The sequence below is a fragment of the Uloborus diversus genome, chromosome 1 (genome assembly GCF_026930045.1).
Source record: "Uloborus diversus isolate 005 chromosome 1, Udiv.v.3.1, whole genome shotgun sequence".
NCBI classification, from domain to species: domain Eukaryota; kingdom Metazoa; phylum Arthropoda; class Arachnida; order Araneae; family Uloboridae; genus Uloborus; species Uloborus diversus.
In genome coordinates this window covers 98,736,283-98,753,070 of record NC_072731.1, presented here as the reverse complement: position 1 = coordinate 98,753,070, position 16,788 = coordinate 98,736,283, and the positions used below count along the sequence as shown (strand labels likewise).

The 16,788-nt window shown below is 34.0% G+C and overlaps 1 protein-coding gene across 1 annotated transcript in view; it reads left to right on the top strand.

Annotated features, from left to right (window-relative positions):
* Positions 1–15,791: 15,791 nt before the first annotated feature.
* The window catches only part of LOC129234578 (uncharacterized), a 43,940-nt gene continuing 42,943 nt past the window's right edge, over positions 15,792–16,788 (top strand). The window contains exon 1 of the mRNA XM_054868639.1: positions 15,792–15,880. Within this exon, the coding sequence (XP_054724614.1) occupies positions 15,805–15,880 (76 nt within the window). The 5' untranslated portion in view covers positions 15,792–15,804. The remainder of the gene's footprint in view (positions 15,881–16,788) is intronic.

Genomic DNA, 16,788 nt, shown 5'->3' with positions numbered 1-16,788 from the left:
TAACAACTTGGCAATGTTTTAAAATCTTTCACAAAAATTGTTTCAGATAATTATCTTGTGATAAGAGTTTTGTTTTAAAATTTCATTTTCTACATGTGTTCTTAGTATGTGCAGGAAATTATCGTTTTCGTGCACTAACAGTTGGCTTTCTGTTTAACGACTCTGTCTCTCTGTTTAAAGACTCTCTGTTTAACGACTTTCTTTATTTAAAGACGGTTTTTCGCGGTCCCAGATAGTCCATTACAGTGTTAAAAGCATTCTATTTAAGGACGTTTTCTACTTAAGGATGATTTTTTGTGGTCCCTTGAAAGTCTTTAAACAGGAAGCCAACTGTACTAATATTGCAGTACAGTGCAACTTGACTGATAATTCCAGTAGCCTAATCAGCAGAGTGCTAAACTTCGAACCCAAACGAATCGAGTACTGCCTGGTCAAGACGTTTCAGGCAAACTGACAACAATAGGTAAAAAGGTTACATAGAGAAAAAAGGTTATAAACAGCGAGAATACTTCACAGTGCTCGAAATGCGTTAGTTATATAAATGTGTTTCAACGGTTGATGTGTTGATAGATAACAACTGTACTTAACGCAGTACACGGAACCACGGGCAAACAGAAAGAAACACAGCGATATGATTGTACCAATGGGAGGAAACGTGATGAGATTTGCATTTAAAAATGTAACTATATATAAATCTTGAAGAGAATTTTTAATGAATACTCTTATTCAGGGCAATACTATATAAACACCCTATATACATTAAAATATTTTTTACCATTTAACTGGAAGTTGGAGCATTGTGAAACGTTTCTGAATGATACTCAAATTTAGTGTAGCGCTTTGAACCGAATGTTTTTGACTTTTCCTATAATACAAATGCTTCGAACAAGAAAGAGAAACTGTTTCTCCTTTTATCAGTCCTGTCGGTTTCAGACGACATATTTAAGCAAAAAAAAATGTCTCTTAGATTGCACAGAAAAAGGCAAAGAAAAAAATCATGATGGCTGCGTGAAAAAAATAGATATTCTTTGACTTATACGAAAATAGTAGTTCTAGATCTGAAGGAGACTTGTGTACTGGATCATGTACGGCTCATTCTGTTATTCTTTCTAATGACAAAAGTAAACGAAAACTCTGGAAAGAGCCTCCGGCTATTACCGACAAAAGTAAACCGACGGAGATGCGGACGACTCAGCTCCGTTTTCGTTTTTCTTTGCTTTCTTGGTGATGATAGGAAATGTCTGTATTTTTTCTGGAGATGTAGTTGACAATTATGTTAGCAAATTTGAGCATTTTTCAAAATGCTCAAATTTGAAAAGTTTTCTGGAAATTGCATTATAAAAAGAGAAAAACAATATATTTTGTAAAAAAAGAAAATACAATGAAGCATTTTTTTTTTCCCATCTTCGGTAGTAAATAGTACCTTCTTCCAATGACGTATTTTCTATTTGGTTACTGAAAATATTTTTGATCACATAAATAAGTAATTAAAAATTACTAGATTAAAATGAACAAATAAGTGAATTAATAATTGAAGAATTATGTAACCAAAATAAACTATTTTACTTATCCCAGATCACTTTGCCTCTACAGACAATTTCTAAAGTAAGTATATTTGCAGTTTTTCTACCCCATAGAGGGGATGCCTCCCACTTCAAATATCTTTTTTAATACCCCTTCCCTGCTTAGACATACTACACAAGTTGTTAAGAGTTTTTTTCGTACACGATACAGATTGAAAAACGAATACAGCCCGGTATTTATCATTTAGCATACATTGATATTCGCTGGTCATTCCATATCAATATGATATATTACTTGGAACTGTTAGTTTGTTACTGAAAATGTGCTGTTTGATTTATTTCAGGAGTGATATATTCTTCCAAAGTGTCGCTGCATGGGAACACGGGAGATTGCAGAACCTGTTCCATATACACTTGAACATTGAAAATAGCTCCCCAAGAAAGAAGAAAGGTACAATCGCGAAATTTTGCAAAAACGAAGAATTAAATCTGATATGCAAATGATCCAAGTTTGGTGTCAATGCGCATGACCGTTTACCCACAGTATTGTTGCAATCGGGAAAAAAGTGCTGTATAAACCAGTGCACAATATACGATTTATAAATGTTACAATTACATCCGGATAGCCGGAGAACCTTAATGAGCAATGGATGCCAGGTAGACGAGTTAGAAAGCGGTTCTCACAGTTAAGCGAGTTTGAGAGAGGTTTGATCATCGGCCAGAAAATTAAATTACAGGCTGGTTGACGAGCCGTGTTGCTTCTCAGGTGAATCGTTCGGACTGTTCTGTTAGAAACTGTTGGAGGCAGTGGACACGAGATTGTACCCACGTGCAAAAACCGGGTCTGGAGTGACCAGGAAGATCAGTAGGAGAGAGGATGGAAGGATCGTGCGGCAAGCGCTCGTGGATCCCACAGTGACTCGTTTCAACATACAAGCAGGTGTACATATAGTAGTTGTTCCCCGAACCATTTCTAAACGTCTTGCGGAAATGAATCTGCAGTCCAAGCGCCCTTTTCATGTACTCCTTTAACAAAACATGACAACTCTGTCTGCAATGGTGCGGAGCCAGAGCGATGTGGGATTTATTTTATTTATTTATTTAAACCTCACCAATCACCACCGTACCAACCCCGGTGAGAGTTTAACCGGATGTGGTGACTGGGGGGGGGGGAAAGAACAGATCACGAGCGACACTCGCTGGAACAATTTTGATGATTACAAATACCAATAACAATAATAACATAACAAACATTAAAAATAACTAAATAAAAAGAACTAATATACAAGTGAAGAAGCTAAATAAGACTGGGATGGCTGGTAAATACAATGCAAACGGCAATTTTGAAAGTTTTTAGGCTGGATATTTAAAGTCATCTGCTTGAGATATGAGAAGCGACATTATTTTATGGATATTCTTGCGTGTAACTGGATGAGATAGAATGTGTGAAATATTTTTGGAGAAGAAAAGTTGGAATTGTAAGTGCAATGGAAAGAACTGGTTAGAGGACAGTTGAATATGTAATGTTCAGGAGTTCCAGGTTGACTGCATACACATAATGGTGAGCTAATTAACTTAAATCTGTGTAGATACGATGGAAATGGTCCATGTGCACTGAGAAATTGTACTTCAACTGGATGTTTGCAGCGTTGTTTTAGTTTTACTTTTGGCAGAAAGACATGAACTCTCCGACCAGTTTCTGCAGTGTCCCAGATTTCCTGCCAATTTTGAAGAAGTTCAGACTAGAGGAGATATTTGAGGAAAGATTTTGGCAGAGGAATTCTATAGACGAATGGATGTGCAAGAGTTATTGCTACGGTTTTAGCTAAAAAATCGGCTCGTTCATTGCCGAAGTGTCCCATATGAGCTCTAATCCAGTTTAGTTTTATATTTGGGTTTTCTCTGTAGAGAGTTTGAATGTCTTTGACCAACTTTGAGGTACGCATCGGGTCCATTATCGCTTTGAGAGAAGACATACTATCTGAGAATATTGTAGTGCTCGTGATAATATTTTTTGATGCGATATAGTGTAAAGCGTGAAAAATGGAGAAAAGTTCAGCTTGAAAAACTGAATTATTTACAGTTAGTTTGCTGACTAATCGTAGACAACCTGATTATTGGAGATGTGGGTGAATGCTGATGCGGTTCCATCACATATTTTCGAACCGTCCGTGAAAATTCCTGTATGATTGAAATATTAGGTTCTTCTGGACTAATATACGGAATTGCACACTGTAATTTTGGATGTTCTGCCCAGTTCTGGCTGGCTTCTTCAAAGCTATTAGATGAGAAAGTATTATTTGGTGATATTTGAATTGTGGTTTTAGCGATGTGGGATGTCATTGATAGGCAAAAGGTGGTGCTCAGTGATGAATTCCGATTAGTTTTGGAATCAGAGGGTATCCGCGCACGGATGAGGAGGCGCCCTGATAAAAGGTACCACACTATCCATACTACCGCACGACACACTGCGCGCACAGCGGGCATAGTTGTCTGGGAGGCCATAGCCTATGATAGCTGAACCACTCTAGTTGCGGTAAGTGGAATCTTAACGGGCCAGCGTTATGTTAATGACATTCTGCAACCACATGTAGGACCGTTCCTAAATCTCTTCCCAGGAGCAATTTTCCAGCGCGATAATGCTCGTCCACATACAGGTAGAAATGCTCAAGACTTCTTAAGTCCGTTTGAGACTCTTCCATGGTCAGCCTGCTTTCCCGACTTGTCCCCTATAGAGCATTTATGGGATCAGTTGAAACACCAGATGTCACCGTGCTGCTCTGTGCACGATTCAAAATTGGCTGTTAAAAATTTGGGGGTTCATCGGCCTTAGAACTAAATAAGACGTTTAATTAGATCAATGTCGGACCGTATTGCGGCATGTATTGCAGCAAAAGGGGGTCCAACTCGCTACTGAAGTAGCACTGTGTTTATCTCATTTCTTAGCCTGTATTTGTTTAATTGTCTAGATTTTGGATTCAAGTATATCTCTCATCCGTATTATTATGTACATTAAATTTCACTGCAATCCAATGCTTTCTTCTTGGGGCGCTGTTTTAAATGTTCCAGAGTGTATTTTAATTACTTCTTTCACATTTTAATACTTGAGATTAAAAATAACTAAAGCTTTGTCATATTTGCAACTGCTTCAATTTTCAAAAACCTTTTGAATAAGTCAAGTTGCATATTTCATACTTTATCCACATGCCCTTGAGCTTAAAAAATATATATTCAATTATTCTCTACTGAAATGTGTCAGCTGCAGTTAATCGAGCTGTCCAGATGCGTCTAAAGTGCTAAGAAGATACTTGAGGTTATTTTGTTATATACTTCAAAGAAAAAAAAAAGAAAAACGGTTTAAGATATTTTTTTTTAATTTAAGTTCTGAAATAATCCATTGAGTTTCTTGTTATACTGTGACATCATTCTACGTCCACAGTTTGCTTTTAAAAAGATATATGTAATAGTTATTCGGTTTCAGAAGACGTATTTTTCCAGACTTCCTTTTTTATGAGAGCCTAAATGTTATTTAATGATCCAAGACTAAATAACGGTTGTACTGTAACTTTTGCTGCTAAGTTATTGTTCAAAATTTTAATGTTTAAACCAACACTTTTTTTTTCAAGGATTGGTTTCCGAAACATATGTTTTAATGATCCCTCACAAAACACTACCGTATTTTGTATCATATCCTATTGTTTAAGTTTAACCTTCCACATTCGTCATCTGAGAGACCTTGGTGTACAATGAATAAAGAAAAAAAATATTTTTTAAAGTCAAATCTAAGAAAAAAGTGCTTTAAAAAAACGCATCATGGCTAAAATAAGAGTCAAAAAATAGTTTTCATATTTTTATTAATTTGTGAACTACTTGAAACAATGTATTGAATATGAACTAATGCTTTAATTAAAATTTGCCATTGCAAGATAAAAACACCAATTTAAATCCAGCGTGACACCAACAAAGCGTCTTGAAAACATAGCCTTTGACATTTACTGCGTCATTTTAGCCATTGCGTCCTGGAACACACCGAGCATCGCAAATTTAATTTCCATTGTAATGCCTAGAATTTCATTTAAAGTGCCCAGCCACATTGCTCGCATTTATTCACTTTTCAGATATTTAGCTAAATGTTTTGCACATGTTATAGTCATAAATTCCGCTCTCCGCGGAGAATCGCAAAGCAAGGCATTATGTATTCAGGAAGCCGAGAGCCTGTTCGCGGTAAACGGAAGGGTTCTCCGAAGTCATTACGCAGAATGCGGTTGTCATTATGTCCGTCAGTAATTGAGTTGTTCCGTATAAAGAGCGGGAGAATTGCTTCACTAGGGGGAAATAATCATCGTGAAGTGCGTTTGCAGAGGGAGTCGCCACAAAGGCAAGAACGCTTTTTGTTTGCTCCAGGATGAAGTAGGCATCATTTATGACGTCTGTCAAACTTCTATTACAGTTATCACCTGTTTATATTAAAATACACAGATTCGCATAGATAGCGGAGTGATTAGATTATTCTGAAATTGCATTCTTGGAATAAATTCCATAGGCTATTTGACTGTCAGCGGTCAGGTCCGTCGTAACTAGGGTAAAGTTAGGAGATGTATGAAACTGGCCGCCATTAAGCATTTCAAACGGAGCTCAAAGAAAAATAATGTGTTCAGTTTCATTTCTCATAGGGAATCATTACTGGATCTAGTTATTGGTAATATACCTAGTCGTGTTAATATAATATGCATACCGATGTAATGGGGTCCGGGGTTCTTTTTTTTGTAGCCTGTTAATGTTTCCCGGGCGTTAAGGGGGGGGGGAGAGTTTGGGGCGATTTTCCGTTTATTTTAGAAAATGAAAGCTAAGACCACCAGCATTTTTAAAGTTGAATTCTCAAAAACGCGATTGTAGCCCATCTTTGGTACATACCAGGACAGTCAAATTATCGAATTTGGTACTCCAAAAACGTAATTTTTGGCAACCTCTCAATGATGTTAGGCGGAGGAATTTTCGGAACCTATCTCCCGGAAACTTTTTAAAATTCAAGCCCTTAAAACGAAATCAAGACGATCTTGAAATATCTTGGTGATAAAGGGGAGGAGGGTAAGCTCCCCGGAAGTCCTTGGAAGTTGGTTTAAATGATCTACGCATATGTGAACAAGTTGAAAGATAGGATTCGGGACTGTCTTTCGGTAGTTTTCCTCAGTAGAAATCCTCCGGATTTTTTTCAACTTCAAAACGAAATTTTCAATTTCTTGCCTCATATTTTTGTTTGCTGTAAAAACAAACAATTGTCACCCAAGTAAAAAAAAAAAAAAAAACTAACATTTTGGGCCAAAGTGGTGCTTTTTGGTGATTCCATGGGGCTTTTTCTCCCTTTATTTTATTTTTTCGTCACTTCTGAAACTTTTGATTAAGTTATATTTTAATCTTGTTGTTCACATTTAAACAAATAGAAATACTAATATGACTATACTCACAACAATATTTTAAGTCTCTTTCACAATATTGTTATTTTATATTTAAGACATATTTCGCAATCTATATATTTTACTTCACTTGACTGGGATTTTTAGGATGATATTTAAAAAAATAAATAAATAAGTAAACAAATAAAAAAATAAACAAATAAATAAAAACATAAATGTTTTGACGACCACTGCGGAGTTTTCATGTTTATTATTTTTATTCTGTCTATTATTTATCTATTTATTATTTTTATTTGCATTGTTATCAAACTGAAGCTTGTCATGGTTCTGTACTATGCACTGAACGCTTATTTTTCGTTAAGAAAAGGTTTGAAATGTACATGTCGGCTACCTTCAATTAAGTAAATTATAATGCAGAATCTTCAATGTTTTCTAAAAATCTTCATTCTATCATTTTCGTTTCGAACTGTACAGAAAAAAATAATTTTTGTCCCATTTATTTCATAAGTTCGTTTATTTGTGAAAGAGCTAATGGACATTGAAATTAATAACGTTCACTCGTAATTCTTTCATGAACATTTCAAGGTAAAATGCGAGAGTAAATTCTGTTTGTAAGAATTATTTGCTTGCGTCGCTAACTAAAAATTAAAAATAAAATATGTAACTTGAGCGTGTAGCTTCCCCCCCCCCCCGTTTTATCTTTTTTTACACATGTAAAAGAACGCTTATTTATGTAACATCTTGCCATTAATAAGTTATTTTTTAAATCCACGGGAGATAAATCTATTTATTTTTATTAAGTTTTTAAATTATTAAATGACATTTCGCTGCAAAAATTAGCATTGGATGTAGTAAAAAATTCGTTTGGCATTATTAGAAACGAAAACTCATAGCAATTTATTTTAAAATTTTGCAAACATTTTCAAGAATTCTTATGCAAACTTCCATATTAAAAAAAAAAAAAAAATTTTTTAAAATTATTTTTAGCTTGAAAACCTTACTATATTTCATTTGAAAGCGACTCCAAGGTTTTTAATGGGAAGAAAATAGTATTACTTTTAAAACATAAAAAATAACGTTTGAAAGACAACTATAGTAATATTTTTCTACTTCCTTCATTAGGAAACGTTTTAACGTATTTTTTTTGAGAAATGAAATTTTGTATGTATGGGAAATGAAATTTTGGATATAGGGTAAATGAAATTTTGGATAGATGGGAAATGAAATTTTAAATAGAAGGGAAATGAAACAAAAATGATTCCAAAATTATCAAGTGTATACAATTTTCATATTCGTGTATCAAAAGGTTTCGTTTTTACAATTGATATTGATTTGCTATTGGGATATCAGTAAAATTCCTATCACTAAAAAATCCCCGTTTCAGGGAATGTCGTTGTGTTGATAAAAATATCAGCGAGAGATATTTTCATCAATGGGGAATCCGAGAGAAGGCTTCAAAATTTGTGAGAATGGGAACGAATATGGAGCAGCTATGAAATGTGATTTAATATGTTTCTATATTAATAGAATTTTTTCTTCAATTTTATCCCGCTTAATGTAATAAAATTCCCATGTACTACACCGTTGATGTGTGTTATTTTTATCCCGTATAATAGAATATCCCGCTTATTATAATAATTTTTCCAGGGAAATTGCCTATTCCATTAAACGGGCTCGACTGTAGTTTTATAGCCCTTTTTTAGCGTCTTTTGGGGGATACATGTGTTTTTAATAAGTCCAAATCACCATTCTTGGTTAAAACTGCTGAAAAAAAATATGGAGACTTATTTTCACATGGAATTTTTTTTTTCTCATTTTCTATGAGTCATGTGATGAGTATACAAAATTTGGTGCCAATTGAAAAGAACGTAAATAATGTATTTTTGGTATCTAAAAGCACACAACACAAGAGACTAGTAAGTAACAGAAAATAAAAATTCGGGTACGAGTAGTTTTCGAAATTCCAAGAAAATGACGCCACAAACGAAGAAAAGTGAAGCACAAGTCATGAAGAGAATTTCTATCACATTATCTAGCTTTCAATCAAACTTTGAGTGTTCAAACATGCATATTTTTCTTATTGAGAAATTTTGGTTTGAAAGGACTAGAACCCCATATTTCTCCGATTGTGCTGTCATTTTCTTTTAATTTTCGAAAACTATAGGAATTCTCAAATTGTTCGTACTGTCCCAGAAAAGTTATTCTGTCGTTTTGAGTGCATAATGAAATGTGCGTAGTGTTTTTTAAAAATTTCTGTTATTTTATTCTTTTTAGTGTAAATGTATTTCAAAAATAGAACAGTTTTATCATCACGAAACTTTACCTTATTTTTTCATATAAATACTCGGTACTAAAAGGGAAAAAACTTATGTACGTGTCTAAAACTTTAAGCAGTTGGCACTAAAATTTAATCCTTGTTCCGCCCTAGGATTTATACTTGCTATTTTCATTTCAACGTTTAACGGCAAAACCAGTCCTCAGATTTTTCTGTGACGATCAGGACAAGTAGAATACAAGTGCTTTAAAAAAGACAGGCGGCATGAATATAACTACTACAACCCAAATTCAAAATAATAGAATACCCCCCCACTTTTTGGAAAACAGTTTATTATTACCATATATAAGTGCAAATTAGGTATTTAAATGAACGTGCCACAAGTCCTTAAGTCACTTTAAGTCCACAAAGACCTTAAAGTGTGAATTTCATTTCAAATATACTCAATTAAAAATAATCTTAGTCAGAATAATCCAAAAGTTTATAGTGATGAAGATTTACACTGAGTCAAAAAATTAGAATATTAAAATTAAAAGGGGAAAAACACCTTCAAGACAAACAATATCAATACTAGAATGCGTCATTTTTTGCTGGATTCAATGCTTTAATCCTTTTTTACACGGATTCCATTTCCTGCTTACATTAAACTTTTTTGACAGTTTCCAGATCCTCTTCAATGCAGTAACGAGCTCAATTTTGTTGGTGGGCACCAGGTCTTGAACCGCTTTCTTTAGATTTGACGGTACCACAAATTCTTGATCGTATTGAGATTGATATGGTAGAGTTGCTTGACCAGTTCATTATCGAAATTGCTCCTTCTGTTTAAAATCTATGAGTCGATTTAGAGATGTGACACGCAGGAGAATCTTGCTGAAAGATAAAATGTGTCACTAAATGTGTAACTGCTGTGCCTCAGATGAAGTAGCAGGCGGTGTTATTGATAAACAGCGGAAGTCACGCATTGTTTTATTTTAAGATATATATAACTTCCCAATTCCAGCAGGCCTCATGCACCCACTAACCAAGAAAATGTGTCAAATTGGAGAGAACGTCTTACACAAGGTTTCTCATACGCTTTACTTTTCAAACGTTAAACCCGAACGCCTTTTTTGTTCAAGGATATTTCAAAAAAAAAAAAAAATCTTCACTGAATATAATACTTTTCCAACCTTGTTGCCCCTGTTTGAGCTTCTATTTGCTCCAGGAGAGTCGTGCACGTTTCTGCTTCATGTTTATCTTTGGTCTTACTTCGTAGATCCGCAATTAACGCTGCAGTTTATGCAACCGTCTAAGTGTAGTTGAAGTGGATACACTTATGGACGTAAGAAGCATTTTTCAACGATTATTTTGGACAATTTACTGTAATTTGGGTTCATCTCTGCCAGGTGTTACAATTTTTCTACCTCGTTTACTTCGGTTACTTTTTAGTTGGTCAGTCTTTCTACATTCCTTTAAAATCTTACATACCATAGATTGTAAAACGTTCATTTGAATTGAATTGGATAGTTTTTTTTTTTTCTAATTTTAAGAAATGATACAATTGTTAACTTCATTTTTTTCTTATTTATCACTTTGACTACAAATTTTGAACAATAAAAGGCTTTTAAAAGAGCGTAAAGTTATCTGGGCACCAAGCTCCATACTTGTGACAAACTATAGGGTAACAGGTATGCAATTACTTTCCCTACTGTTTAAAATTCACATTGAATGAATAGATTATTCTAAGTTTGTGACCCATATAAAAAAAATCTATCTATTTTTCTAATATGTTAATGATTTATAAATTGTTAAAATAATATCTGGAAAGTTGTTTAGATTGATTAACCCATTCCTGAATCATGATGTTAGTCTTTTTAATTTCCATGCTTTCATTTTTCCCGAGTCGATGACAATTTTTGTTCATACAGTTCTGATATTCTATTCTTTTGAATTTTAGTTGTTTTACAACCTGGATGTCAACGCTATCATTTAATCAGATCAAGCAGCATTATTAACTTTCGCTTTAGCATGCTTCGTTATATCACATTAAGAAATAGGTAACTGATTTTTCTTGATCCACCAATAGTGTATTTATAATCTTCTTAAACCAAAATAAGAAGTACCTTTAATTTTCAATGAACAAAACCACTTCAAAATATCATTAACACAGAAAGCATTGTATCCGATCTGAGGTTTGTTTAGTTTTATAATACTTTAGCAGCGTAAAAAAGACATAACAGTAAGATCTATTATTCGATTAGCGCTAATTGCATTGACCAAATATCAGAACAAGGAATTGCAATATCGGACCAAAATGCAAAAATGCAATACCGATATTCGCTATTTTTAAAGCGTGATACCGGAATACCGGTATTGGAAATTTCTCAAAAACCTATTAAAAATTTACTGTTTTGTTCAGTGTTGCCAGATTGGGGGAAATTTCCCCATTTTGGGGAAATCTGGTGCTTTCTGGGGAAATTTTGGGGAAATGGGTTTTGAGGGGAATTCTTTAGGGAAAAATTTTTTTCTTGGGAAAAACATAGGGAAAAAAACTTCGGGAAAATTTTTTTTTCGTATTTAAATTCGCGACTTGACATCTGGTAGTTACATTGTTTGTATCAAACAGCGTTGGTTTACCTTTGCTCAACTTAATGAAATTCTCATTTCGCATTATGTGGAATATTATGCTATGGAATTCGCATTAATAGTTCTGCGTGAGTAACTAGTTGATACATGAAACAGGCAAAAATAAGTGTGATGAAGAATGTTCTTGGATAAATATATACAAAAGTCGTAGTTTAAATGTGCATACAGAAGCAAAGTAGTAAATGCGAGTAGAAAAAAAATATTTGGTTATTTCTTATCTTTTGGTCAGGCTCTTGTATTTATAACTATTGGCACCCAAACGGCTTTGCCCGTAGTAGAAAATTAAAAGGTATTTTGGTTCCCTGTATAGTTACAAATAATGCACGATGAATTTCTCGCCAATTGGATTGCCCACGTTACGGTTCCACATTATGATAACTTGGTAATTTACTAGTCCATTTTGTGATAATTTTTCTCGGGAAAATGTTCTTAAAATTGGAATAGAAAAAGAACAAAATCGAATTTTTGCGAAAAATCGCTTTGAGGTGCTCACCCCCATGCTGCAACTTAACTTTATTCCAAATTTCATGAAAATCGGTCGAACGGTCTAGGCGCTAAGCGCGTTACAGAGATCCTGACAGAGAGAGAGAGATCCGGACAGAGAGACTTTCAGCTTTATTATTAGTAAAGATAAAAAAAGATAAAGATAAAGAAGACAAAAAAAAAAAGCGAAAATGGGAAGAAAAATAGTTGGGGAATTTTATAAGAAAATTTGGTTATTTGGGTTAAAAAAAAATTCAAGAAACAAAAATATCAGAGGAAGTCGATTCATTTTATGAAAATATTAGTGGAAAAATAATTTTTGAATTTGGGGAATTTTGATAGAAAACATCGCTTTTTGGGGAAAAGTTGGAAGGGAATTGGGGAAATCTGGAATTGACCATCTGGCAACACTGTTTTGTTGCCAGATTTCCTATTTTCATCCAAAATGTGCATAATTTATGAACAACTTATTGCGAACGAAAACGAATATTAATCAAGGAAGAAATATCATAATAAAAAGATCAGCAATACTAAGAAACATTATAGATCAATTGAACTGTCACTAATATGCCTCGAACTCATTTTGGTGAATACATTTCAAACATTTTTTAAATGGACTTTCATACAGTACTCCATCTGAATTCACACAGGTGGGTCGAAACATTAATAACATCCGATACACCTTCTTTAATTGCGTCGAAGTCCTTCATCTTCAATTAATTTGGCGTGTTAGCTTTAGAAAAAATTATGTGGGTCGTGGGTGTGTGTGTTTGTATTAATTTTTCATTGTGTGTAGTTTTTTTTAAATAAAAAAATAGTTTTGATTTCCCTTCGAGAGACATTTCAATATCGATATCATCTTCAACGGTTTTTCTTGCACAGGATAAGTTTACGTTTGATTTTCATTAATTCATTCGTTTGAAATTTACGATGAACCTAAGTTTGATCTTTGTAAGTTAATTTTATTCGCTTTCTTTAAAAAATTCATTTCAACTATGTTAATATCTAAAAATTTCTTCCAGTTGATCACGCCTTTCCTCTGTGCCAATTTTCAAGGCACAATATAATTGCTAAATATTATCTTGCCAAGTATATAGCAGCTAAACAGCGAGAGAGGACGGCACACTAATACCAGGACAAGTTACCATTTGTTACACAAACAAGAAAACGGTTATCTCAAAATTCATTACAGTTGAATTTATAAACAAATATCAGGAAGTTTTGCTGAAGTTGACTGTTTGTAATTAGCACATATGCATTCATAATTAAATTTAAAATTAACTTTTAAAGAACGGCAAGTGAGTGATCAAAAAAATGGAGGAAGTATGAACATGGTGCACATAAATGCACGAAACTGCAATTCATCACATCATCTAGCGATGAAAATATCATTTTGTAATCTTTCCGCTACTTTTATTTATTGATATTCCATTAATTCGTAATTTTCAAGCCGAATTTTTATATTACCAGATTGAGTTTGGTGCTATCTCATCGAACAAGAATTCTACATTTAAAGTAAAAGTAGTTTTTTAATAAGTTAAGTTAAAAACTCGGTAATTAAAAGCTATTTGTTATTTTTAGTAGATACCAAAAATACCGGTATTTTACCTCCGTAAATACCGGTGTTACGAGATTGTAAAATAGCTTTAAATACCGGTATTCGGTATACCGATATCCTGGTATTGCAATTACCAATCAGAACTGAAAGGAAAACTGAAAAGATTTCACCCAAATGAATTTTCCCAATTGAATTTATTCCATTCAGCAAGATTTCACTCAACTGAATGAAGCTATTTAAGAAACAGTTGTTACTTCAAAATGAAAATTTCGAACTCGTATCATATTGGCACGATACTCCAAACCACCTGAGCCTTAAATTTAAACTGAAACTTACAAAAATGGCTAATACTTCTTGAAAATAAAACATTCTTCCAGAAATTTGAGAATAAGCTCATAGTTTCAAAAAGAACCAAAAAAAAAAAAAAAAAAAGAAAGGTTGAAAAGCAAACCCACCTGTTTGCGTTGCAATGCAAACAGGGGGGAGGAGGAATAAAACATTGGAAACCCCAGAACCTGATAGAAATAGCCGCTTAAGATTGAATAAGATTAAATGGGAATGGAAAAAGATGAATAAAACTATCTTAAAAGAAAAGAGAGAGCGAGAGAGAAAAACGGAAGAAAACGATAAGTTTTTTTTATACACTTGAGCCAGCATTTTAGAGCCCATCGCTACGCCGAATAACGGTAAAGTTATGTGCGACATTTCCCTCCCTCATGTGGATCTTTCGAGGCAACGTCACTTGCCGTCTTTACTCTGGTTTAATCGTCGACATTGTGTTAGGAACAAAGTGCGACAAGCATACTGTCGACAAGGTCCAAAGGATCATTCTCAAAGCGATCGTTAGCAAAAAATGAAATCTTGTAATACTGTATAAGTGATTGTAGAATCATAGATATTTAAAATATATGTTTCATACCCTAATTTGTTGTTTTTGTAAACAGAAACCTGAAATGAGATTCTAAAATATTCTATTTAACTATTCACAAATTTTCCGAGGAATTAGGGGGTTGGGGGCTTGATGGCTGGCCCACCTGGCCCATAGTAAGGTGCCGAATATCTACATAATATTCAAGAACACCAGAATGACGAACACCATAGCATTTGCGTCAGTAAATCTGTGATGCCAAATGTGGGAGTTATTTCTGCCGCACTACTAAATAAAATTTGCCATAAACATAATTTTCATTTCTTCTGGGATTTATTGATATTATTTTTTCTCAAGTGTGGATTATAGGTTAAAAAATCCTAGAAGAGATAAATCTACATTTTTTGAACTGCTGTTAACTTATAATTTTAAACATAATTTAATTCGAAAATATGATCATATTAAGAACAATAAATGCATTCCTCTTTTAATGCTTCTGAAAAGAAAATAAGAACCTTTTATTTTTTCTTACTATTTGTAAACTGTAAGAAACATCTAATGTAATTACCCAATAATGGTTTAATGACATACCAACTATTAAGATTAGGGAAGAAAGAAAACAGCAAATAAAAGTTTTTGCGTTCTTCTTTGATTGCATTTTTTCCTTTTCCTCTTCGACCTCAGAAAAGCATCCCCCAATTCCATTCCAAAAGCAGGAAATCTGACTGACGTAGCAGAGGAATTCTTCCCACAGATTAGTGCCAATCGATTTACCCTGGTGGCGCTGTATGCAATCACCCCCTTTCACCCACCAGTTATTACTCCGTAGCAGAAACACCGAACATTTGAATCTTTTGACCAGAACGTGAAGCTTTAAAACGAAAATGTTCGTTCGGGACAGTCCCAGACCATACCATGCTTCGGTTCGGAGTGGTACATCCAGGTCGAATAAATGTTGGTGCAAGAGCCATGGCTCATAATTAAAAATAACTGTGAAAACCCATAGCGTTATAAAGGATACCGTTACATTAAATGCAGATTTGAAATTAAAATTTGTGATGGAATCGAAGATTTGGCTAAAACCTTGTCTCAACAGATTCGGTTTCCTCTTGATTGGTCTGCTTTTAACTCACGGTAAGCATTTTTTTTTTTTTTTTCTAAATTATGCACCATCATGAAACAACACTTAATCCTGTCCTACATCACATTAAAAAAAAGAAAGAAAGAAAGAAAATGAGCACATTTCTTGATATTAGCACTACAGCAGCACGGACTGATTAAAAAATCTACCAAAATCCTAATTATCCCCAATTTTAGTGCCACTTTATAAGTTAACAATTCTAGCCTAAAATATCGTTACGTGCATATGTATAAGATTTAACAACATTCAGATATGAAATAAAATACATTTTAATATTGTGACTTGGGAAATATACATATTTAGACCCATATTGCCCTCAGCTGCCATTAGCTTAAATACTACTTTCAAGTTCACGCATTATGAAACAAAGTTTGGTGAAATACACTGCGTGACGGATTTTTTCTAACATCAATAATGTTATGTTCTTTGAATTATTTTTTTAATTGTTACCAAAATTGCCTGAAGATATGGATGTCTAACATATCACGTTTGCTAGTTATAGTCTCTATATCATTTTCATCCACCCTTGCCTTTAATAGGGAACACAGAAGCTCTAAACATCAACACATTTGTTCTACCTATCTGGGGTTTTAACTTTGCGCAATCGCGTGATCTGGTGAACAGGTCCTTATAATGTAATGTGAAAAATACCGTCTGCAATATTTATTGTTTAATGATTGGTTTTAAAGTTGTTGCTGCTTACGATGGGCAAGGAGGGTGAGCAAAATACAGTCAACTCATGATAACTCGAAGTCCCAAGGGACCAGATAAAACACTTGAGTTACTAGTAGTTCGAGTTAAAGGAAGTTCCCTCAACCGTCTTATGAGTTTGTGACCCGATGAAAACATTGAGATTCAGGAATACTCGAGTTATAAGCCTCGAGTTATCGATATTCGACTG